The sequence below is a fragment of the Tetrao urogallus genome (assembly GCF_951394365.1).
Source record: "Tetrao urogallus genome assembly, chromosome: 10".
Taxonomy (NCBI): domain Eukaryota; kingdom Metazoa; phylum Chordata; class Aves; order Galliformes; family Phasianidae; genus Tetrao; species Tetrao urogallus.
In genome coordinates, this window is record NC_136823.1 from 11,679,798 (window position 1) to 11,702,740 (window position 22,943).

General features: G+C 55.6%; 2 protein-coding genes across 2 annotated transcripts in view; both read left to right on the forward strand.

Annotated features, from left to right (window-relative positions):
• MTMR14 (myotubularin related protein 14) overlaps positions 1-16,879 on the forward strand; it is a gene marked incomplete at both ends in the record, with an annotated part of 29,628 nt that extends 12,749 nt beyond the window's left edge. The window contains 10 exons of the mRNA XM_079540196.1: positions 27-93; positions 1,110-1,195; positions 1,613-1,689; positions 1,791-1,827; positions 2,441-2,511; positions 3,114-3,163; positions 3,384-3,522; positions 6,003-6,179; positions 13,976-14,131; positions 16,702-16,879. Coding sequence (XP_079396322.1) covers positions 27-93; positions 1,110-1,195; positions 1,613-1,689; positions 1,791-1,827; positions 2,441-2,511; positions 3,114-3,163; positions 3,384-3,522; positions 6,003-6,179; positions 13,976-14,131; positions 16,702-16,879 — 1,038 coding nt within the window. The remainder of the gene's footprint in view (positions 1-26; positions 94-1,109; positions 1,196-1,612; positions 1,690-1,790; positions 1,828-2,440; positions 2,512-3,113; positions 3,164-3,383; positions 3,523-6,002; positions 6,180-13,975; positions 14,132-16,701) is intronic.
• A 605-nt stretch (positions 16,880-17,484) lies between these two features.
• On the forward strand, positions 17,485-22,827 carry CPNE9 (copine family member 9; the record flags this gene model as incomplete). The annotated part of the gene is made up of 20 exons (XM_079540197.1): positions 17,485-17,561; positions 18,481-18,521; positions 18,595-18,641; positions 18,849-18,952; positions 19,158-19,197; positions 19,723-19,799; positions 20,002-20,065; positions 20,139-20,242; positions 20,311-20,415; positions 20,865-20,906; positions 20,988-21,063; positions 21,139-21,192; positions 21,266-21,327; positions 21,511-21,557; positions 21,626-21,807; positions 21,934-22,061; positions 22,155-22,257; positions 22,354-22,411; positions 22,486-22,559; positions 22,675-22,827. The coding sequence occupies 20 exons, from the start codon at positions 17,485-17,487 to the stop codon at positions 22,825-22,827; spliced, it is 1,638 nt and encodes a 545-aa protein (XP_079396323.1).
• Between the last annotated feature and the right edge of the window lie 116 nt (positions 22,828-22,943).

A 22,943-nucleotide genomic window follows, 5' to 3' on the forward strand; every position in this document is an offset into this window, starting at 1 on the left:
TCTTCAACGTTTCTTTTCCTGCACAGAGCTGGGACCTCGTACAACAGACGCAGAACTACCTGAAGCTGCTGATCTCTATCATCAATAGTGATGGTAAGGCAAACTCCTTTCTCCCAGCAGTCCAGCTGGAGCAGTTGCTTTCTCCAGAAGATCAGCTGATAGTGCAGCTGTGGGTCAGTTCCCAGTACCAAAGAGTCCCTTCATGGAAAGCTTCACTTCTCTCTCTTCAAAAGAGGGTGATGGTCCTCACACCTCAGCACTCCAGCTTTCTTCTTAAAGAGATGTTTGCTGATCTCTTGAAGATTCCACAGAACAGGAAGGATGTCTCAAATCTAAAGTTTTTACTGTTTTAAAGCTGAATAGATAAATGGCTGCTCCTTTCCTTGTTGCTTCTTAGTTGTTATTTTTTGGACCACCTGTGTTTTATCTCCCCAGTCTGAAGTCTCATGAGGCAGCTATTCTGGAGTTCTTTTCATCTTTTGTCACTGCAGTCACCCCAGCCTTTTGAAGGGGACGTATTGCCATAAGTTGCTGTCCCATTCCCTGTGGACATACAGTGACTTTATAAAGTCAGCACTGTTGGTCAGATAGAGCCGTGGCTGTTCTGCCTGCCCAGCCCAATGCAGACTCTCCTGCAGATTGGGACACACTGCTGGGACTTTCTCTCTGGAGAGCAGTGGAGTGGTGCCCAGTGTTTGCCTCTGCTCAGTTTGTATCAGTCAAAAAGGCCGATAAGACCGAGAGTGAGTGTTCAGTTGGAGCAGTATCTCTGATATGGGGATAGATTGTGATAGTGGTTTGTAATTGGGTGAGTATATTCTCTGGGCAGCAAAATGATGTTCATACCTAGTGACTTCATGTCCTGAGCAGTTGTCAGAAACAGGACAATCCGTCAGCCAAGGTTGCTGACAACCCAGGAAGCTCTGTGCAGTTTGTTGGCTGCCCTGTTCAAGACAAAATGTTCTGACTTGGTGACTTAGCTCTGTTTTTGAGCTCAGGTTGTGGGGACGGAGAGTAGCTTGTCACTACAGATCTGCCAGAAAGAAAAGTAATTACTCTTGTTATAACATCCATTTGTTTCCTCTCCTTTCTGCTCCCACCTGGACCAGATGACAGCGGGCTCCTGGTGCACTGTATATCCGGCTGGGATCGAACTCCTCTCTTCATCTCCTTACTGCGCCTCTCCTTATGGGCTGTGAGTACCCAGCTGATCTTGTAGGCCTGATTATTTGGAGTGTGAGTGGCAGTGTCACACAGAAAAAGCTGGTGGGAGCAGTTAAGGTTCCTTTTATTTATCTTGGCTTCAGAGAGTGTGTGGACTGGCTTTGATGTGGAGTCCCACACACAGTCCTGCCATCAGACTCACTATCACAGGCAGGTAGAACAAGGTATTTGCAGCTGTGCTCAGGGGATTCTTTGTCCTGAAGACTGCCAAGATTGTCAGGGTTTGGAACCCTGTGTGCAGTAACCAGGAGGGTGTCTGTCTCGTTCTGCAGGAAGAACAGAGCAGGCTGGGCTTCTTGTTTTGCCACAAGAGTTTTCTGTAGATCACACACTCAAATCCCAGTCTCCAGGATTGCTGCTTGAAGACTGCCTCTCATTTGCTTCACAGGATGGACTGATCCACGTGTCCCTGGAGCCATCTGAGATTCTCTACCTGACGGTGGCCTATGACTGGTTTCTCTTCGGGTAGGCACACTAAGGATGACATCCACAAGCAAACTTGTGCTCCTCTGCTAATCCTGGTTTCTGGGTGTGTGAGTGACCTCTCATCTTTGTTCTCCTTCCAGGCACATGTTAGTCGATCGACTCAATAAGGGAGAAGAGGTGAGTGTCTCATCTGGAACAGTACCTGAACTTTCTGTTCTGAGGGTACTTGTTTATGATAGCAGTGTTTGTTGCCTGCTTCCTGCTAACATCAGTAGTTTGATTGGGCTTCAAAAGGACTTTTGAGGTGCTGGAGATGCGAGGTCAGAGCCTTGCCTGTACTTCTTGATGCGTAAGCTGTGAGAATGTGTCTCTAGGACCACAGTTTGGTTGGTTGGTGTCAGTCCTCCTGGTTCCACACTTCAGCTATTGGTGTTTAGGCTCCTGGTAAAGGAGTGCCAGGACTTGCTCAGCAACAAGAAGGGAGTCCTAAGACTCCTGGAAGTTTGTAGTCTTGTGTGTTAGTCCTGAATGCCTGCCCTCCTGCCTGGGTGCTGCTCGTGGCATATGTGCTATCACAGATGCATGGAGTTGCTTGTGCTGGTTCTAGGATGTGTATCTGAAGTTGCTCAGGTGTACGAGAAGGCCAGGATGGAATGTTGGCAGCCCTTTGCAGTTTGGTAGCTCCAGATTCCTTGCTATCTCCCTCCTGCCAGCATCTCCTCACCAAGATAAGAGGCTGCATGGAGCCTAGGCTCATTTCTGAACTGCTCTTCTCTCTCTCTTTGCTTAGATTTTCTTTTTCTGCTTCAATTTTCTGAAGCACATCACCTCTGAGGAGTTCTCTGGTGTGAAGTCACAGAGGTAAGGAGCCTGTGCTTGATGCTGCATGGGCTGCAGAGCCAAGGAGCTCGTTAATGCTGTTTCTTTGGGGAGATGGAAGCCCTGGTGTCCTGGCCCAGTTTTCCTTAATTTATTCAGCACTCTGAAGGCTGCAAAATGGGGCCGAGGCTTGTGAGGTGCCACATTGTGCTCTGAAAAACTGCCCATGCTGAAATGTGCTTCTACTTAATGACTATGTGGCTGCTTTAGCACGGATGGACCAAAAGATGTGCACACTGTCCAGCACTGCTGGGGGGAGTGGGGTGGCTGGTTTTTAAGAGGCTGCTAAGCATTAACCTCTTCCTAGTTCAGGAGAGGCAAGAAGAAACAAGCTGTACCCTGCAGAAGTCTGCTGGCTCTGAATTAGCACGTGACTGCCTGCAGCCTGTTGCCAGTCTGTCAAAGCACGGGGTGTGTGGGCTGGGACTGTTAGGAAGTGCTGCACACCAGCCCCAGCCCCTCTCCTTTGCCCCTGTGCAACTGATGTCCCACTGCTGTGTGCAGCAGAGATGGGCTGTGGCTATGGCCAGCCTCCACACAGCACTGGAACATGGCTGAAGTAACCCTGACTTTTTCTTCCCCAGAAGGAAGAGTTTGCCACCTGGTTTCACCTTGGAAGAGATCTGCATGCTCAGTGAGTGCTTCTGCTGAGCATCAGTGCCCTGTGGTGCTGGTAATGGTTGATCACTTGGGGGCTTGGGTTGCCAGCAACAGGGTGACTACAGATTGGTATGCTTCCCTTGGGCCTTGCTAGCATTAGGCCCTCAGGGCAAACAGAAAGAGTATTGCTTTAGGGGAGGGAGAGTAAGTGACACCAGGCTGGTTTTCAGGTAGTTCTGTTTGCTTTTTCCTAGAGCAGAGAGACCGAGGCAGCACCACGAGTCTGAGCAGCGACTTCTCCCTGGGGATGGAAAGCTCCCCTGGAGCAGCAGGGAGCTTCACATATGAAGCAGTGGAGCTGATGCCAGCGGGAGCACAGGCCCAAGCAACATGGTGAGGAAATAACCACTCAGTGGGATGCAGAACAAAAAGATCAGGCACTGAGCACTGTAGAAAAATGCTCTGAAATCCCTCACTATCCAGGTCTGCTCTCTGTGGCAGATACCCTACAATGGGGAGAGGAATTCAGTAATCAGAGGCTTTGCCACTTGGAGACCACCCCACACCCATGTCAGGGTGTCCCCAGTGAGATACAGCAGCTTTTGTTCATTTTCAATAGCTTTGCTGTTCAACATTGTCCAGAAAGCATTTCATCACTTCACAAAGATCATTCTGAACTACATGAAAAAATGACATTTGGCAACAGCCTCCCCGGGGATCAGCAGAGAGACAGAAAGCTTCCTTGTCCTAAAATGAAATTTAATCTGTTGATAAAAGAGTTCATACAGGAGATGGTGCAGTTAGTGGTAGGTGGACTATGTGGCCAAGAATCCCCTCAAAACTTAAATCCCTCAACCTACAAAGTGTGTGAGATGGAAACAGGTTGCGTCTTCAGGATACTTCTGGGAGAGGCTATGAAATGATGGGTGTTCCCTGCTGGTAGAGGGTCCTGTAGGAGTCTGCTGAGTATGCCAGTGACTGTCTGGAAGCAGGGACTGGGGAAAGTGTCTGATGGCTGCTCTGGCACGGGTGTTGTGCTTGTGGAGTTTCTGGTGCTGTTTGGGGATTTCAGAACCTTTCTGTAGAGTTGCCCCTCTCAGTTTAATTTTTCTCTCCTCTCCCTCAGCACATATGAAGATGCTATTTTATATTGCAATTATTTTAAATTAAATCTGGGTTGTGCTGGAGGCAGCTGGAAATCCTCTGGGACTGAGCCTACGGCCATGCTAGTGGCAGCAGCCTTTCTAAGGCACTTTGTGAGTCAATTTATGAAACGCTGAAGCAGGGAAGAGAAAATCTTCCTGCAGAATCACAGGACAGCAATATTGCCCTCCTTCTCCCCAAACCATATTTGCCAATTTTTAATTACAGAGTCGTCTTTAACACAAAGAGCCTACCTATCCACAGCAAAAATTCTGCAGCAAGTAGAGAAGAGTTTTCCATTTGCATGTCTACAGAGTAAGAAACTAGAAGTTTACATTGCTCTGAACTATGCTGTGGAATGCTCAGGACACGTGGACTGGATCATGCAGCCCAAAGCATATGTGTGATCTTGAAAAGATGTGGCAGTGGCTAGAGCACACTGCAGGACATCCCATCTTACTTGTATGTATCAGGGGTTGATTTTGTGATGCATTGTGAGCCCTGCACAAGTGCTAGTGAGGGAGCTAGGCATGGATGTCTTGCTGCAGCCTGTTGGGGCTGGGTAATCTGGAGAGCAAGCAGAACTTATACAAACATTGTCACTGGTAGGGAGTTGGGCTGTGCATAGCTAAGAGGGATGTACATCTTTGTACTGTCCTGAAAAAAGTGGGCTCGAGGCCTGCTTGCACAGAGAGGCATTTGTTTTTTAGCTTTACAAACCTGACTGCCGGCTGTGCTTGGAGATGTTGGCAGCTATGATAACGTGAGATGAATAATGCTTGAGAGAGTCTGTGGTGTGATATTTGAGGGTGGACACACTTCAAGAAGTGAAGGGAGGATATCATGCTTCCCACTGTATGATGAGCCTGTCTTTAGCTGCACCTGCTGACAGTTCTTGATCTCAGTGAAAGCTCGGGGGCCCTTTTCAGGAAGAACTGTATCTTCTCTTTGTGTTAATTTGCCTTAGTTTTTTCCTATTTACTTGTGTACATAGCAATATCTTTGCCCATTTCACTGTGCTGTTGAAAGGGGAAACGTTCTTGGGACTTCTCCAGGAAAAAAAGCTAATGTAAAAAAAGAGAACCTCCTGAATGTGGAGCAGCAGTGATGTGAATTAGTTTCAAATCCGTGTGTTTGTTTAGCATGTAGCTGGACAGTAATGTGAGCTAAGATCTGATGCAGCAGTGGACAGCAAATTGTGCACAAGAGCAAATGCGCTGGCTGGAAGAGAAAACAAAATTGTGGGCTTCTCACCAAGAGGGAGAAAACTGAAATGTACCTGTGTCTGGAGAGGAAAATAACACTGGTGTAGCGTCCCTGCAACCCTCATCAGTAGGCAACAACACCCACCTGGGCTGGGCTCCTCGGCTGGTACACTTTGTAGAGTTTAGAACAGAATGAAATGGTCTTTCCCTGCTGGGAGGCCCCTTGTTTGAGGTGTTTTTACAGCTAGACTAAACAAAGTGCTCACAGTATGTGTGTGGGCTGATGTATTCTCCTGTCTCTGATTTGCAGGTCACGTGGATGGTGATCTGTAAAAGAACAGGTTAAAAGGGATTGAGCTCACTGTACCCCAGTCACTGTGCAACCTGTGGCTCCTTGAGAGGAGGCAGGTTTGGGGGAAACATGGGTTTGTAGCTGCCGGTTGAAATGTGGCCTGTTGTGGAAAGGATTCCTACTTGAAAAATGTGAGAAAGCCAGCTTTCTCAACCAGATCTTCTGTCCTGCAGGAGGAAGAGCAGTGCATCATCACCTCAGGCCGTGCTCTGGAGCAGGGCACAGCAGTCTGAAGACAGGCTGCCTTCTGCAGGGACGGTTGAAGTCAAGTCCTCCAGCTCCTCCTCATCAACCCATTCTGATAACTTTCTGAGGATTGGAAGCAGCCCACTGGAGGTGCCCAGATCCAGGTGAGATGGGATGAAGCAGAGCATTTCTCGGCAAAACAAAAGCTGGGTAAAGAGTGCTCGACTGCCTGCGTACAGTTCTGAGAACCATGGAGCAGATGGGTTTGTATATACAAACAGGCTTCAGGAGGCCTGTTCTTGGTGAGCTTGAACTTGTGGGAAATGCTTGCCACCTAATACCAAGCCCTGCCTCAGCCCATCTAGAGGAGTGAGGAACTGTGCCAATAACAACTGGGTGTTTGTTCTGCCTGTCCTTACACCTGCCTCAATTCCACAAGGTCTGGCTTCTCTGCATTCTGCATGCTCTCATAGCACTCCTTCTGTCAAATGCATTTACAGGGATACGCAGTGGTGGCGTTTTGGGGGGAGGAAACATTTCAAGCCAAGCAGACCTTACTCTGCAGCTATCCAGGCCCCTTTTCCATTCAGCGATGTTTCTGATACTGCAGGGTGAAAAACTCTGGCTGCTGGTGGTGAGCAGGGAGGCAAGCTGTGAGTGCTGGGACAGCCCTGAGGGTCTCCTGAAAGGCCGTGTTCTGTGGTGCAGCTGGGAGATGGGGACTGGACCTGGGATGGGGTTGGGATAGCTGATCTCTAGAGATCCCTTCCAAACCCCACAATTCTGTGATTCTGGGTCTAATCTCATGCCATAACAAAGGATATCTGGCACCCTTCTGAAGTCTGCTGCTGCAGTAGGGCAAGGTAGAGTGGTGAGCTAAGCTAGGGAAGAAAGAACAGAGCCTGTGGAGCAAACACCACGCATTTAGGCCGACAGGGGATAAAGAGGCTCTTAGATAAGAGGTTGCTGTTAACAGCATCAAACGCTTGTGTTGTCTCTGCAGGTTTTCTGAAGAGTCTTTTTCTAGTGAATTCCCTTCATAATAGCCAGCAGCCACATTTTAGTACATTCTCATCACGTGGAAAATAGTGACAAACAAGTAGAGCATTGAAAATTTATATGACTGTTTACCAAGGTTCTTGATTCCAGAGCAAAATCACTGACAGTTATCATACATGACGCTAACTGTTCTCCCCGGGGAAAGAGATCAATAGGATGTTTTTCAGTTGTTGCTGGAGCCCACCTCTGCATTCTCTGTCAGATGAAACAAGTCTTCCAAGAAGAAAGCATAATACTGGAGAGAAAGCAGCTTGTCTTGCGATCTGCTCTTGCTCGTAACAGCAATGCCTCTGCTGCTGCGTGCAGTCTCATGCCATTCCCAAGACATAGGTGGCTGCTCAGTACTGGGCTGCATAAACTGCCTGGTAGTGAGCTTGCAGCAGTGCTTTGGAAGCTGTTTATAATGCTTCAGTTGGCCTCTGCTCTGTGGGAGCGAAGGAGGGAAACAGAGTAGGCAGAACAGCACCACAGGAAGGGGCTGATCGCGGTCCCTGGGGTTTGTGTTCCTGGGGCTCAGAGCTAGTAAAGCCAGTAATTAGCTTTCCTCTGGCTGTGTCTGGTTGAGGAGTTGATAAGCTTTTGGATGTTCAGTGCCCGTGGCTGTCAGGTGTTTAGAACTGGCATCCCCAGGGCTTGAGGCAGTAGGCAAGCATAGTGCAGAAGCTTGTTACTTCCCAGGCCACAGTCTCTAGGGATGACTTTTCACTTTCCCAGTGAATAACTCTGAGAAGTTGCAGCATTCCCGTTATAAGAGGTAAATGTTTTCTGGATTCTGCTCTAAGCATTCCTTTATGACCTTTGTACTACTTTCTGTTGCAACATAAAGTTTTTATAACCTTTCAACACAGCAAAGGTGTATCAGCCCATCCATGGTCCCTGTTGACCTTTGTGAACAAGGCAGCGTGAAGGGCTGAGCAGGGGAAAAATGCATAGGGTGAAACAGAGGAAAAGAGGGAACCTCCTTACACCAAGAGAGCAGAAGAATCCATTGTGAGGCCAAAATGGTGAAGTCAGCTGATGCAAAGGTGGTAACCTGCTGGCCTCATGCTGGCTGGAGATGGTGTATATTTGTATGCTTTCATCTCTGGTGTCACCTGGGTTTCCTCTACTCCTCTCCATGCAGGCTAAAGGATCACAGAATCACAAGGTTGGAAATGACCTGCGAGATCATCTAGTCCAACCACCCTCCCATTAAATGAGCCTGGAGACCCTGCTGAGAGTGGGTGGAATTGTCAAGGCAACGGCTGAACTGAGCTTATCTTTGAAGCCAAGTCTTCTGGCACCACTGTGCTCCTTTGCCTCGTAGTCCCTTGCCAGATCAGCCCGACTCTGGTCTCTGCCCTGCCTGCCTCCTCAGGATACATAACATTGATGCAGCTTTGCTAGCTGAGGACTCAAGCAGTGCATTGCCGTGTTGAATGATGACGTGCCTTACATCTGTGTGGCCTGAGCATGGTAGGGCTTGTCTCCAAAGAGAGATCTCACTCAGTTTGGCTGTGTCAGTCTGAATTTGCCCAGTGAACTTCATGCAGGTAACGGTTATCACAGTATCTTCAGCCACCATTTTTCATCTTGAAGGAAAACTAGAGTCCTTTTTTGTGAAGAGAAAGGGTATGTCTGTGATGGAAGGAAGAGTTAACTTCTCTCGCTCCCTGAACAATGCCAGGACTGGGATGGAAGGGCTGCAGCACAAAGACTAATCACGATGCCAAAAATACCTTTATCTCTGCAATACTGCTGCAGGTTAGCACCCTAGCCTCTTAAGATGAAGAAACTACTGTACTTGACTTCCTAATCCTCTGGTTGTGTGGCCATAGCAACAAAACACTTAACCACTGCAGCAGCAGTAGAGGAAAAGTGGTTGCTTGTAAAATGCCAGCAGGGACCCTCCAGGCAGTTTGCATAAACAGCCCAGTCCATGTGCTGGCAGGCAGGGAGCTCAGCAGGGAATGAGAAGGGGAAGCAAGCTGGCCGAGAGATGAGCAGCATGTGAGCAAGCTGCTGGGCAAGGAGCTGGGGTGTCCAAAAGGAAGGAGCTGCACATGCCAGGTGAGCCAGTAGGAGCCAAGCCCCTCTCTTAGCTGGGGTGTGACAGCAGCCTCCTTGTCATCCCATCCTTTGAGTCCTGCTTTTCATCCAGATGTCCTGGGTGCCCATATGTCCCTGGGTGATTCTCGTTAGGCAAAGCAGTGCAAAGGCAGATTTGAAAGGCAGGCTCTCACTAGGCAGCCTTTCTAGCTTATCCCAGTGGTAAGATCAATCTGCTGAGGGCAAACGTGCGTGAAGATGCAGCGCAGATGATTTACAGTGTAGGACAAGGTGCATCTTGTTCTACAAACTGAGAGCTCTGAGTACAGCAGAGAGTGTGTATCGACTCAAAGTCCTTGCCTGTGAATGGGCACTGTTAGATGCAAACACAGGACATCTTTTACAAGCCGCTAATAATCTAAGCATCCCATGACACTGCAGAAAAACCCTGTATCTGTGTCAGGGATTTGGTGTGTGTGCACATACTGCTAACGTGGATTAGCAGATGGATAATCTTTGGTTGAATGTGCTTTTGCTAAGTCAATTAAACAAAAGCTGTAGTACTGTAGTCTGAAGAGTTAAGCTGTGGAGGAGCTGCTTTGATCAACAGTCACAGAGAGCTCCCTTGTCGAAGGGCAGGAGGTGCTTTGATTTGGAGAGGGTGCAGTGAACACGGAGGAGCAGGGAAACTGCTGTTCCTTAGCTTTGGGTCTTTGGTAGTGGTGAGACTGCACGTGCACTGTGTCTTTTGCTCCCTGCACCCACCTGCCCTCGGAGCTGTGTCTGCGATGCGACAGCAGCAAGACTCGGGACGGCAACCGCAGCAGGACAGGAACTGCTTACAAGAACGTTTTCTGGATCTGTTGCAAGATGATGCCACCAAAGCAGCTTGCCAGGACGCTGGCTGGCACGTGACTGTGCTCCAACATGGTTGTGCTCGCACAGCGCCGGTTGCTCGGGCTGCTGCAGCACCAACAGCCTGCAGATAGCTGACTGGGATCCAGGCAGGGCCGTCAGCGTGGCTCCCTGCCAACTGTTCCCACGCACAGGTGGGAAGGGCTGCCCTTTACTCCAGGTTGCCACAGTCTGCCCGCACGCACGGTACCTACTTCACACTTGCATTTGAGGCACAGAGCATATGCTGGCAAATGAGCTGCTTCCTAAACAGCTCTAGGTATGTGGAAACGTGGCAGGTGAGCGGGGGCAGAACAGGGCAGGATGAGAGCCTGGCTGTTGGGTGCTTGGCACTCATCTCACTTACGTATTAAGGAATGGAAGGATTCCTGGTTGCTGCTCTGCCTCCGTTATTGGCTCTTCTCTGGCAAACAGGTGTCCATGTGCTCTGAAATACTCTATTTTGTGCAGCATGTTGCATGGGAAGCGCTGACCTAATTAAAAGGAATCGTTTCAGGCTAGGAATTGCCAGTTTGTGGACTGCTAAAGGTCCTTCCTTCTGTGAAAGAACAGCTTGCAGCTCATCTCTGTTTTGCTAATCTAATTTTGTTAATTTTGCACTTTTGAGGGAGTTTCTTCCCACTCGTGGACCTGAGGAGGTGGGTGTGTGAAGCTCACTTTCATTCTCTTTCTGTCTGCCATTGGATGTCTGTGGCAGATACAGCAACTTGAAGCCTTGCTGTATCTCCTCTTTGCTAACCGTGTCAGCTTTGCTGTAGCTGTCCGGCTGCTTCCCAAGCCCCTCTGTGCTACCCTTAAAGCTAGCCAGCCTCTGGCAGGGCTGTCATATGTTGCAAACCTGTTGTTCTTACAGGTTTGGGGCCCAGGCCTTTTATCCCAGTATCAGCAGCTTGCACTGAGGCACCAGTGAAGCCCTTTTTGTGTCTGCAACAAACCTTTGCAAGGAGCCTTCAGGGGTACGAACACCAGGAAGATTTTCACCTCTGGCATTAACTAGATTGCACTGGTTAGCCTACAGATCTGGTCTTGGTCTCAAGCTCAGCTTTTAAAAAGCTCCACCACCACTGCAGCAAGCACAAGGTTTCTCATTTTGTCTCCCGTCCTTTCTCTCCCAGCCTTCGCCCCTGCTGTTTCGAGGCTGTTTAAGGTGATTGTTGGTTGTGATGCTGCCTCAGGAGCCTCCCTTGAGAAGAAGGTGGAGATAGAAGAAAAGTGTATCATGGTGTCACAGCTCTGCTGGCTGCACTCAGATATTTAAGCAAGGAGGAGTAACCCAGACTCAATGCAGAATTGATCACTGATAGTTTATTCTAAGTGAATCAAGTGTTTATTCTGCTGTCTGGAACAGAGAAACCAAATCAGCTGACTTGAACTCCTAGATTCCTGTGCTGTTAGGTTAGATGCAACTTTCTAAATGCTAGCTACCTGGAGCAGAACAGAGAAGCAGCTTATGCTGTGTGACAGTTTGGTACTGGGGGACTCCATTTCTGAAGTCTGCTTTGGGATAGGGTTCCCTTTTCCCCTGCTGATGGGCGAGTGCTGGGAGTGTGGGAGCACACTGCTCTACAGGAAGGTGTCATACATCCAAACCAGCCCCTCTCTGCTGCGTGGCCAGCACTGAGAAGGAGCAAATGTGTTTGGGTGGTGTTTGAGCACTGCCACTTTGCACAGCTGCTTGACAGGGCCAGGGATGCTAGGAGGGGTTGGAGGGCTGCAGAGCCACCAGCCAGTCTTGTGGGAGGTATTCGATGCTTTCATCAGCCTGTCAAAGATGAGTCTGAAGAGGTGACTTGGTTCACCTCCAGGAAGTGGTGTAAGATTGGTCTGCTTCCAGCCAACAGCCATGGAAGACGGTCCAGGAGCTGCGAGCCAAGGCTAAATACCCAAAGCAGAAAGCAGTTGTTCATCCTCTTTATCAGAGATGTACGTGACCCATGTGAATGATACTGGACAGACACATGTCCCTGGTGCTTTGGATCACATTTTGCTCTTTTGCTTGCCACATGGGCAGAGGCACCCCCTGGTACCACACTCTCCCTTTGCAAAAAATGCAGATTTCCATTCAATTCCCTTCATCTGTATATGAAGATCCCATCCCACGCCCATCTCCACCTGCTCTGCTGTTAGGCTCTCCACCTTCAAAACCCTTCTTTCTGCCTGGACCCAAGCCTGTCCTCTGGGCAACTTTGTACATTTCTGATGGTAACACTGTCCTTGTCTCCTTTCCTGTACTTAAGTCTGTTGCTTATACATCTCTTCACTGCTTTAGCTCAAATTCTTGTCACTCCACGTGTACCTATGTTGCTCCTATTTTTCCTGTCTGTCAGTCCTGCACTTAGAGCAGCGATGGTCTCTTCTTTCCACATTGAAGCAGTGTTCCTCCAGTCCTGATGTGCTTCTCTCTGGCTTCCTGCACTGTGCTACCAGCACTGCACTGTGCTCTGCCTGGTCTCCTCTGTTTTATCTCCCAGAGGCAGGGAGAGGGATAGATGTCAGTAAAAAGCTGCTCCGTTTGCTTTATGAATTCCTTGTATCCCAGGGAGGGTTATCCCTGTCTCATCTCTACCAGTATGTGCTGCAGCTCCAGATCCAAGGTAGGAGATGCCCTTGTTCCTACTGCAGTGTTACGTGCTCTAGAAAAAACATCTTTTTGGAAGAAAGCATTTTCTCAGTGCTAGGCACTCACAACTGCCCTCTGAACTCACTTGGTTCACCTCACAGCCTGAGGACAAGTGTTGCACAAGGCAGTCAGTGCTCTGTTCTTCCCATTTCTTCCTGTGCTGCCCTTCCAGAGCCTGGACCTGAAAAAAGAGGCATTACTCAGCCTGCAGCTGCAGGATCACCAGCACTGCCAGGGGAAGCTCGTGTGCAGCTCGGGGCTGTATTTCTCAAGCTTGGATATATTGATCAGACTCACTAAATGCCAGGCTTAGATCTGGATCACAGATGGGTTTTACCCTGTGTTTCCCCGTTCTCACCGAGGTCCTCCATGCTGTAGCAGATCCTGTGGCTCTGGCTGCTCTTCTGGCCTCTCGGGGAGCAGCTGCACTGCGCCACAGCTATTCTTAGCTGTGAAGACAGCATGCGAGTACCTGGCCCAGCAGAGCTGGAGCTCTTGCACTGCTCTGTGCTCGGCACATCTCAGATAAATTATCCACAAGATCTTGGTAGTGTGTAATTGAGTAGCTCTGCCACAGGCTGTGCTTCCAGCAGTGTGCGTGCTGCTGTGCAGCAGGGCACAGTAATGGCTTGCTCCCAGAAAGCTGAGACTTCAGGGTTCCACTCAGGTGTTTTTGCCCGCTGCTTGGATTTTGGAGGGACTCCTCAGGCTCACTTCTCAGCTTTCTTGTTCTCTGCTTTCCTGGTGGAAGGTTACATCCTGCAAGCCTTCACATTCTAAAGTTGCACCTCCCCAGCACAGCCCACCCTCCTAATCCGGGGATGGAGCTGCAGGGGGGTGGGTGCCCCAAGGCACAGGGACAGCCCTGCTCAGCGCTGGTGGCACTGCCTCTGCAGACTGTGGGTCTCTAAATCTTCCTCACCAGCAAGCCAGTCACAGCCACAGCTCTCCATCAGGCTTTGCTGTTGCCCTGGGATGCGCTCACAGCTGAAATGAGCTACAGGTGGATGCTCCACATCTGTGTGGGATTTGGGGCTGCTGCATCTCGCTAAAGGGTCTCACTGTTCTGCATGGCCATCTGCTTCTCGCTAGCTTTGATCTGCCTGGCTCCTGAGGCACCTGTGCCGCTCGGTTGCCTCACCAGCTTGGCTCTCCTCACGCAATCAGAGGAAAGGCCTGGCCCGGGGCCGAGCCAGCGCTGCATGCTGCCCTGCTGCCAGAGTGCCAGCACTGCTGGCACCGGCGCTGCTGGCGGCCGTCCCCCTGGCAGCGGCGCAGCGGGAGGCGTGTGGCTGATGACCTGACTGATGGCCCCGTCTCCCTCTCTCTCTGCCCCAGATCGGCGGACCATTCTCTGCCCGGATCTTCCGTTTCCACAGACTTTGGCAGCTGGCAGATGGTGACAGGGTGTGGCAGTATTCGGGAGCAGGCAACCCTGAGCGCAGACGCCTCTCTCCCTTGCAGCTTCCCGGATGAGTTCCCTAACACTTGCCTGTAAGTGTCTACAATGCAGCGTCTCCCCAGGCTCTCCCAGCTGGCTGCAGGCGCTGGAACGTGCCCACCTGGTGCTCTGGAAGAAGCCTGGCAGCCTGTAACAAGCTGTCCCATCTTCACTGCCTTGGTGCTTTCCGTCTGCACGTTCTCTCACTGAGCTCTGAAGGAAACCCACATCTCTTCCATCCAGCGATGGGGGGCACGATGCTTTCTCTAGGAGAAGGCTTTTCTTGCTCTTCTTTGAAGACAATGAATTTGGGCATCTGTGGAAGTGAGCTTGACAGGACAGGACTGCTTACCCTTGCTTTTGGATCTTGCTCATCTCCATCTCCCTGCTGGGTTCAGGTCCTTGCTGCAGCAGGAGAGGGGCTTTAATTCTATCACCCTGCTTTGTCTGGGGGTGTTTGCAGGTGCTGCATAAGGCTGGGGCAGAGCAGCAGCCCCTACGTCGTGCAGACGGTGGGGAAGCACGCAGCCCTCCCTGCATAGAAAGTCACCTCTGCAGAAGCTTGAAAGGCAGGAGCTGTGCTTTAATTGCTGTTAGAGCAGAGCCTTGGTGTGTGCCTTCAGGCTGCAAGCTCTCAATCAAGCAGCTGAAATGGCAGCTCAGGGGCTGCCACTGGCTGGCTGCACTGGCGGCGTGCCGCTGAAGCTCACAGTCCCGTAATGGAGATCAGAGTATATACTTTGGAGGTAGAGCAACATGAAAACAAATGTCTGCTGTGAGACACTGCCTGGTTTGGCTCCTCTGGGAGCTGCCTGCTATCTTGAGTAGATCCAAGCAGCTGCCCCATGCAGGGCGAGATTCACAGGGAGTGTGGGACACTCCTGCCACCAGGTTCCCTTTCTGCCTTGGCAGGGACGCACTGTGCTGCTCCTGTAGTGTCTGGGCAGTGCTGGGGGAGGGGAGCAGGAGGGAAGCAGAAGGGACCAAGGAGCAGATGTGTGATGCAGTGACTGCTCTGTGTCCCCCAAGCCCAGCGGTGCTGCCTGGCTGCTGAGCAGCAGCCAGGAGGTAACGTCAGAATGGGGAATGTGGCAGGGAGAAGCTAGGCGCAGAAGCTACCTGGAGGCTCTTGCTGTTTGCAGTTTGGCGACTTGGGAGGTTCAAAGGGTGGGGAACAGCAGTGCTGCCTCTCCCTTGGGAGTGCAGCTGAGGCCATGAATGCTTTGCCCCATTCAGCTCTTTGCTTGGGGTGCTGGGGGTTGCGGGGCCAGGCCCAGGCTGCTATTTAGAAGGGAGTGCAAAGATGCAGCACTGAGCCTGCCCCAGCACCGCCTCCTGCTCCTGTGCTGCTCAGGAGCCTGCTGTGGCTTTATCCTGAGTGTTTGCAGCCCAGCACAATGTGAGTTTGGGGAAATTAAATTCCAATTAAGCTTCTGCTTTGCATCACAGGGCAGGGTGAGGATGTGGCACTGAGGGACACGGGCTGTCGGTGGCCCTGCACCTCTGCGCATACCACTCCATAAAACTGTCTGCGTGTTAAGCTGTCCCATAAAAGATGTGAGAGCCCAAAGCTGCAGGACCTGACTGCTGCCCACCCTCCCTTACCTCCGCAGTTGCCATCTGAGATCACTGAACATGGGATATAAGCATGCCCTGCTTTCATCCAGCTTCTTTTTCATGCTGGCAGCTTTGCGAGTTCCCCATCCTAATGAGGTTGCCAACGAGCATCTTTTCATGTGTTCAGAAGCGTCGCCTTTTTTACTTCGCCCTCTGGCTTCTCTTCATTACCAGACCCTGCACAGCGGCCGGGCGGGCTGTCGCAGCAGTGCTCACTGTTTACGGGCCTCCCACCATATCCTCTCGCTGCCATTTCCAGACTGAAGCTGTTGGCTGTGGGTGGTGAACGCTTCCATTCAAATGAGCTGTGCCAGTTTCGAGGCGGCCCAGGCGCTGGGGAGATGAAAGAGAATTTCTGATGGGGAGTTTTGAGCTGTGCCCTTGGGGCGACCTCTGAGGAATGCCTTCCTCTCGCTGGGAGCCGCGGCGAGGACAGGTTTGAGCCACGGCACGTGGAGCTGCTGGCTCTGAATGGCCGCACTGCTTTTTGCTGCTTCCCTCGTTGGGAACGTTAAGTCCTCGCCCTGCTGCACTCTGAGCCGGGGGCTGGGCTGAGCTGAGCTGGAGAGGAAAGTGGGATCCGGGGAAGGCACTGAGGGCTGCGTTCCACCTGTGCACGGCTGCCTCCTGTCCCTGCTCCTTGCCAAAGCTGCTCCCTGATGTGTGTGTGAAGGGGCAGCGATGGCTGCCCTCAGCTGAGGTGGAAGTGGCTGTCCAAGCACGGCACAGGTGGCCGGGCTCCGTCTGGAAACAAGGGCAGAGCCGGCACGGGGGCTGATGTCAGCCAGCAACACCGCGATATCTATGCATCTAGGGTAGGGGGAGAAGCCAGGGTGCGGTGGAGAAGAAGAGCCGGGGGAAGCTGCTGGGATGCTGCAGGGGCTGAGCAGGGAGGCAGCAGCCCTGGTGCCACAGCCGGGGCGTTTCAGGGCTGGCGCTGCCTCCCTGCGAGCCCCACAAGGCCGTGGGACAGCCGCAGCGCTGACCTCCCGATTGTATCTCCTAGGCTGGTGTCAGCGAGCGACCGCGAGTCCCGGCTGGAAGAAGTGCGTTCCGCCTTCCTGGCCAGCTACAGCCGGACCATCGGCCTGAAGGCCGTGCCCCCCAGCCCCTCGGGGGCCATCGGCGGCCTCCTCGAGCAGTTCGTGCGGGGCGTGGGACTGAGAGGCAGCAGCACGCTCTGAGAGCCGCCACGTTCCAGGACGGATGGATGGAGAACCGGGGACCCCTGGCCGAGCCGGGACCCCCGTCCTCGGGGGCACGCGGGCACAGCACCGAGCACCCGCTTGTGATTACCCTGCTCGGGGCCGGGGAGCGGCGGGGGCTCCGAGGCGGCCCCGCAGTAAAGACCTCCGTGTGCCGACCCCTGGGCTGCGTGGTGCCTGGGCTGCGGGAGGCGGGCGAGCTGGGAAGAGCCGGGGGGCGGCGGCGCGGAGGAGCCGGGAGCGGCTCCGGCGGGGGAGCCGCCCGCTATAAATAGCGCGGCCCACGCTCCGGGAGCGGCGGCACCGAAATAGCAGCGCGCCGGGGCCGAGAGCTCCTCCGGGCGGGAGTCCCGACGGGACGGGAGTCGGCATCGAGGGGTCAGCGGGGCACAGCCCGCCCGCCCGGCGGGAACCGAGCCGGACGGCATCCCCCCGGCCCCGCGCGCCGGTACCCTCGTCTGAGCGTTCCCGTTCCCGGGGCGGTGCCGCCGCCGGGGCCGCCGTGCCCGTGCCCGCCCCCGGGCGCGCCCGCTTCGGCGGTGCGGGAGGAGGCGGCGCGGAGCAGCGGCGGCGCCCGCGCGGGGATGGCGGCTCCGGGAGCGCTGGAAGCGGCGGCCGGCAGCGTGCCGGGCACCAAGGTGGAGCTCACCGTGTCCTGCCGGTGAGCCGGGGCGCGGGGGGATGCGGAACGCGTGGGGAGATGCGCGGGGAGTCCCTTGCCCGCTCCGCTCCGGGAACCCCCACTCGCCACTTCGGGCGCCCCCGTGCCCGGTGCCGGCACTGCCCCGCTCCGAGGCCGGCTCGGTGCCCGCGGGACGGGAGCGCACCGGCGGTGCCACTCGATGCCCCCGGCCCAGAGCGGCGGCCGTAGGGGGCCGAGCGCAGCCCTGCGAGGGATCGCCCCGGAGACCCCCGGACCGGCGGGCAGGTGGGGGCGAATCACCCGTCCTGCGGGGTTGTCACCAAACTCCCGCCCTGCGGCTGTGGGGCATAGCTGGGCCGGAGGCTGCGTTCTCCCCTCGCCGTCTCCCAGCCCCGCAGAGCAGCAGGTAGGGCTGCGGAGCCGTGGGTACCCGCGCCTTTGGGCAGGGACCGGGGCGCGCTGCGGGACGTGGCCGAGCCTCTGGCTTTGCAGCCCCTCCAGGGCTCAGCCGCGCCCAGGGGCTGCTCTCCGCACTCGGGCCGGGGGAGCGGAGCCCCGCGCTGCGGGACGAGCCCGGCGGAGCCGCTGTCAACGCGCTTCCCTCTGTCCGACCGCCGCGGCGGCCGCGGGGCGATGCGCGGTGCCCCCCCGCTAAGTGTCCGCTTTCTCCTCGCTCCTGCGCTCTCCATTAGCCGCTGCCGGCGGCACCGGGGAAGGTTTCGTGCTGTAAATGGGTTCTCTGTCACGTTCAATCACTGTCAGCGCCGGAGACGCTGCTCCTCTCCGTTCCACCGTGCCGCCCCTGCCCGGCCGCCCGCCTGCCCCACGGCTGTGTGCGGCTCTCCCGCGCGGTGCCATCCCCCGACAGTCCACGCACGGGGGACACGTGACGGGTTGGGCGCACACAGTCGCTCACTCGCAGCTCGGTCCCCCCCAGGAACCTGCTGGACATGGACACCTTCTCCAAGTCCGACCCAGGTGGGTGGCAGCGGTGGCACTTCTGGGTGCGGGCACGGCGCAGCGTAGCACGGCTCTGTCCCTCTCTCCACAGTGGTCATCCTCTTCGTGCAGGGCACGGGGAGCAACGAGTGGAAAGAAGTGAGTGCTGCACCTCTCCCCGTTCCCCGCCGTCCCCAGTGCCCCGGCTCCTGGCTAATCCCCGGCTCGGTTAAATGGGCCCATATGGCCGCCCGCTTCCACCCTAATGATCCCTCCCTGCCGCTAATCGGGGATTAGTGCCGGGGCAGCTGCGCTGGGGAGGGATGTGGGGATGATGGGGTTGCCCTCACGGAACCATCCCCGCAGTTCGGGCGCACCGAGGTGATCGACAACACCCTGAACCCCGACTTCGTCCGCAAGTTTGTCCTCGATTACTACTTTGAGGAGAAGCAAAACCTTCGCTTTGACGTGTGAGTGCCTCGGCAGCAATGGGGAGCACGAGGCTGGGGGTGCCGAGCCCGTGGGTAACCCGTGGGAGACCACAACAGTACAGAGCATTGCAGCGCGGATGGGCAGAGGGGTCAGAAACGGGGCGAGCAGGGGTCCCAAAGCTCTGAGTGAAGACATGGGGACGTGCCCTGATGCCAGCTCACAGCTCTGCTTTGCTACTGCCAGCTACAACGTGGACTCTAAGAGCTGCTCCATCTACAAGCAGGTGAGTGCTCCAGACACCCCAAAGCCAAGTCCTGTCTGTGCTTCTGGATAGGATGGGCACCCCTGGCCTCAGGGGGCTCACCCTGCTCTTTGTCTCTCCATGCCACACTGGGTCTGGCAGAAGGTAGGCATCTGCCATGCTGGGGAACTGGTGCCTGCTGTGGGTGTGCAGGAGGGCTCCAGGATACACGGGGTGCCTCTGGAGGAATGTGACCAGGACACATTCTGGGGGATACAAGATGAGTCCAGGGTTGTGGGCTGGCCCAGGGCATACAGGACGGGGCCAGGACACAGGGTGGGTGCACAGGTTGGCTGTAGGGCTGCAGGATGAGCTCAGGGATACAGGGTGGCCTTGGGGGTGCAGGAGGGGTTGTGGGCTATGGACATGGGCTCTTACAGGGCACAGGGTGAGCTCAGGTCATCTGGGATCCTGTGGGAAATAAGGCTGCAGGCTGGGGATGATGAGAAGGTGAGGGGGCTGCAAACAACAGCCCCCAAGGATTGAGCATGCTGTTCCTGGGTGCAGGACTTCCTGGGGCAGGCGTTCGTGGCACTGGGAGAGGTGATCGGGTCCCAGCGGGGCCGTCTGGAAAGAGCCCTCACGTGAGTCACATCCTGTGGCAGGGCTGGAGGTCCCACACTGTGCCCCTGGCCGCCCACCCCGATTCAAGACACCCTGGTGGCCCTGCTGCCCGGTGTCCCTGTGCATGGCTGGGGACACACCTGCAGCATCGGGCCTTGCGGAGCGCCCCGCATCCTGCCCCTGTGCTGTCCCCACTGTCCCCATGCTGGGCTGTTGTCACAGGGGGGTCCCAGGGAAGCGGTGTGGGACCATCCTGCTGCTGGCCGAGGAGCTGAGCAACTGCAGGGTGAGTGCTGCATCTGCACGCTACCCGAGCGTGGGGAGAGGGGCAGGCTGGTGGTAACAGTCCCCATCCCCAGGACATCGTCACCATGCAGCTGTGTGCCAACAAGCTGGACAAGAAGGACTTCTTCGGGAAATCTGACCCCTTCCTTGTCTTCTACCGCAGCAACGAGGACGGCACGTGAGCGTGGGGATGTGGGGTGCAGGTGTCCCTGCACAGCATGCCCTGACCCTGCCCCGTCCCCGCAGCTTCACCATCTGCCACAAGACGGAGGTGGTGAAGAACACACTTAACCCAGTGTGGCAGCCCTTCACCATACCCGTGCGTGCCCTCTGCAACGGTGACTACGACCGGTGAGGATGGTTCTGTGGGGCAGCCTTGACCCACCCCACGCTTTGGCCCCATCCTGCAACCCCTTGTCCAGTGCTGGATACATCTCGTATCCCCCAAAATGTGTCCTGGACACATTCCTCCAGAGCTGCCCCATATATTGTGAACCCGTTCTGCACCACAGGGCCGCTGCTGTGGTGTGTGCAATGGGGCAGCAGTAGGACAGGACACAGCATTTCCCCACAGCCAGCATGCAACTCCAACCTGGGTTCTTAGTGGTGTTCTTTTTTTTTTTTTTCCTTTTCCTTTTGCAACCCAAATTACTGAAAAGCTTCCCCCTCCCCAGAGCTCCACTGTGACCCAAATTTCCTGTTCCCCTCCCTGGGCATGTGGTGCCACTCTGATGGCACGCTGAGCCCTGGGCACTGTGGGCCATGCCAGCGGCTCCCCCTCAGCCCCATTTTACTTCCAGCACAGTGAAGATTGATGTGTACGACTGGGACCGGGATGGGAGGTGAGGCTGTGCCCCAAAGGGAGAGGCATCAGGGTGTTCCTCATCCCCACGACACACTCAGACCTTGTGCTCCTCCTGCAGCCACGACTTCATCGGGGAGTTTGCCACCAGCTACCGGGAGCTGTCCCGTGCACAGAGCCAGTTCACAGTGTATGAGGTAGGGCAGGGGCCACAGTGGGGCAGCTTTGGGGGCGTGGGGAGCCCTGCAGCAGGACCTGCCTGGTGCCCGCAGGTGCTGAACCCTAGGAAGAAGTGCAAGAAGAAGAAATACGTCAACTCTGGCACTGTGAGTAGGGCTGGGGTGCTCCTGCGGCTCGCACCCGTTGCAGGGTGCCAGCTCTGATGCCCCATGCCCACAGGTGACTCTGCTCTCCTTCTCCGTCGAGTCTGAGTTCACCTTCGTTGACTACATACGGGGCGGGTGAGTGGGGCCAGGTGCCCCCAAGCTCCCGAGGGACAGGGACAGGAAGGCAGTGATGGTGACACTGCAGCCCAGGGGTGCTGAAATGGTGGCTGCAGTTGTGGGGTGGGCAGTGGGTCTGGGGGAGTGGGCAGAGGTCACGCCGTGCCTGGGGCTGGCAGCCTCCTTCGCTCTCCCTCTAAGGACACAGCTGAATTTCACCGTCGCCATTGACTTCACGGCCTCCAACGGTGAGCACAGTGGTGGGAGGGACATGGGCAGTGGCACTGGGTGGGTGCTGATGGGTGCTGTGCTGCAGGGCTGCCATCGCAGCCCACGTCGCTGCACTACGCCAGCCCCTACCAGCTGAGCGCCTACGCCTTGGCACTCAAGGCCGTTGGGGAGATCATCCAGGACTACGACAGTGACAAGCTCTTCCCTGCCTACGGCTTTGGTGCCAAGCTGCCACCCGATGGCAAGATCTCCCACCAGTTCCCCCTGGTGCGTCCTGGTTTAAGGCTGGGGTTAACCTGTTGTTGCCAGGTGTGGGGCAGCCCATGGGGCTGGGGAGCAGCCAGCCTGGCCGCATCCTACCCAGCACCATGGGAGCACCCTTCCTGTCCCCAGAACAACAACGTGGACAACCCCAGCTGTGCTGGCATCGAGGGCGTACTTGAGTCCTACCTGCAGAGCCTGCGCACCGTGCAGCTCTACGGGCCCACCAACTTCGCCCCCGTCATCAACCAGGTGGCCAGGTGAGTGCTGTGGGGCCATCCCCGTCCCATGGCCACGCCGTGGGGGATGACGTGGGGAGGCTGCTGGAGGGATCCCACGCCGTGTCCCCACAGCACGGCTGCCCAGGTGACTGACGGCTCTCAGTACCACGTCCTGCTCATCATCACCGACGGCGTCATCTCCGACATGATGCAGACCAAGGAGGCCATCGTTACCGTGAGTGGCCATACGCCACCGGCCCAGGCACCCGGTCACAGCCTTAGTGCTGCCGGGCCGCTCCAAGCCTACGGCTGCTGCCCTTCCGCCCCGCAGGCCTCCGCGCTGCCCATGTCCATCATCATCGTGGGAGTGGGGCCAGCCGAGTTCGAGGGTGAGCGGGATGGGCCGGGGACAGGGAGGGGCCCGGGGGGCGCCCGCACGCAGGGTCTGAGCGGTGCCCCCCAGCCATGGAGGAGCTGGACGGGGACGAGGTGCGCGTGTCGTCGCGGGGACGCTACGCCGAGAGGGACATCGTGCAGGTGAGGCTGCGGGGCTGGGCGCGGGGCAGCACCGGGCCCTGCGCTTCCGCTCGGGGCCGCCGTGCGGCCGTGGCCGTGGGGCAGAGCTCGGGGCCGGGCCCCCCGCTGCCCCCAGTTCGTGCCGTTCCGGGACTACGTGGACGAGGCGGGCAGCCAGGTGCGGAGCATGGCGCGCCTGGCCAAGGACGTGCTGGCCGAGATCCCCGAGCAGCTGCTGTCCTACATGCGGGGCCGCGGCATCGAGCCCCGCCGCAACGCCGCGCAGTGACGGAAGCGGCGCGGCCGCGTCACCGCCGGGTCCGGTCGCGGAGCGCCGAGCGCTGGGCTGCGCCGCCGTCACCGACCGCAATAAAACGCTCCAACCGCACCGGGCCGCTGCGGCGC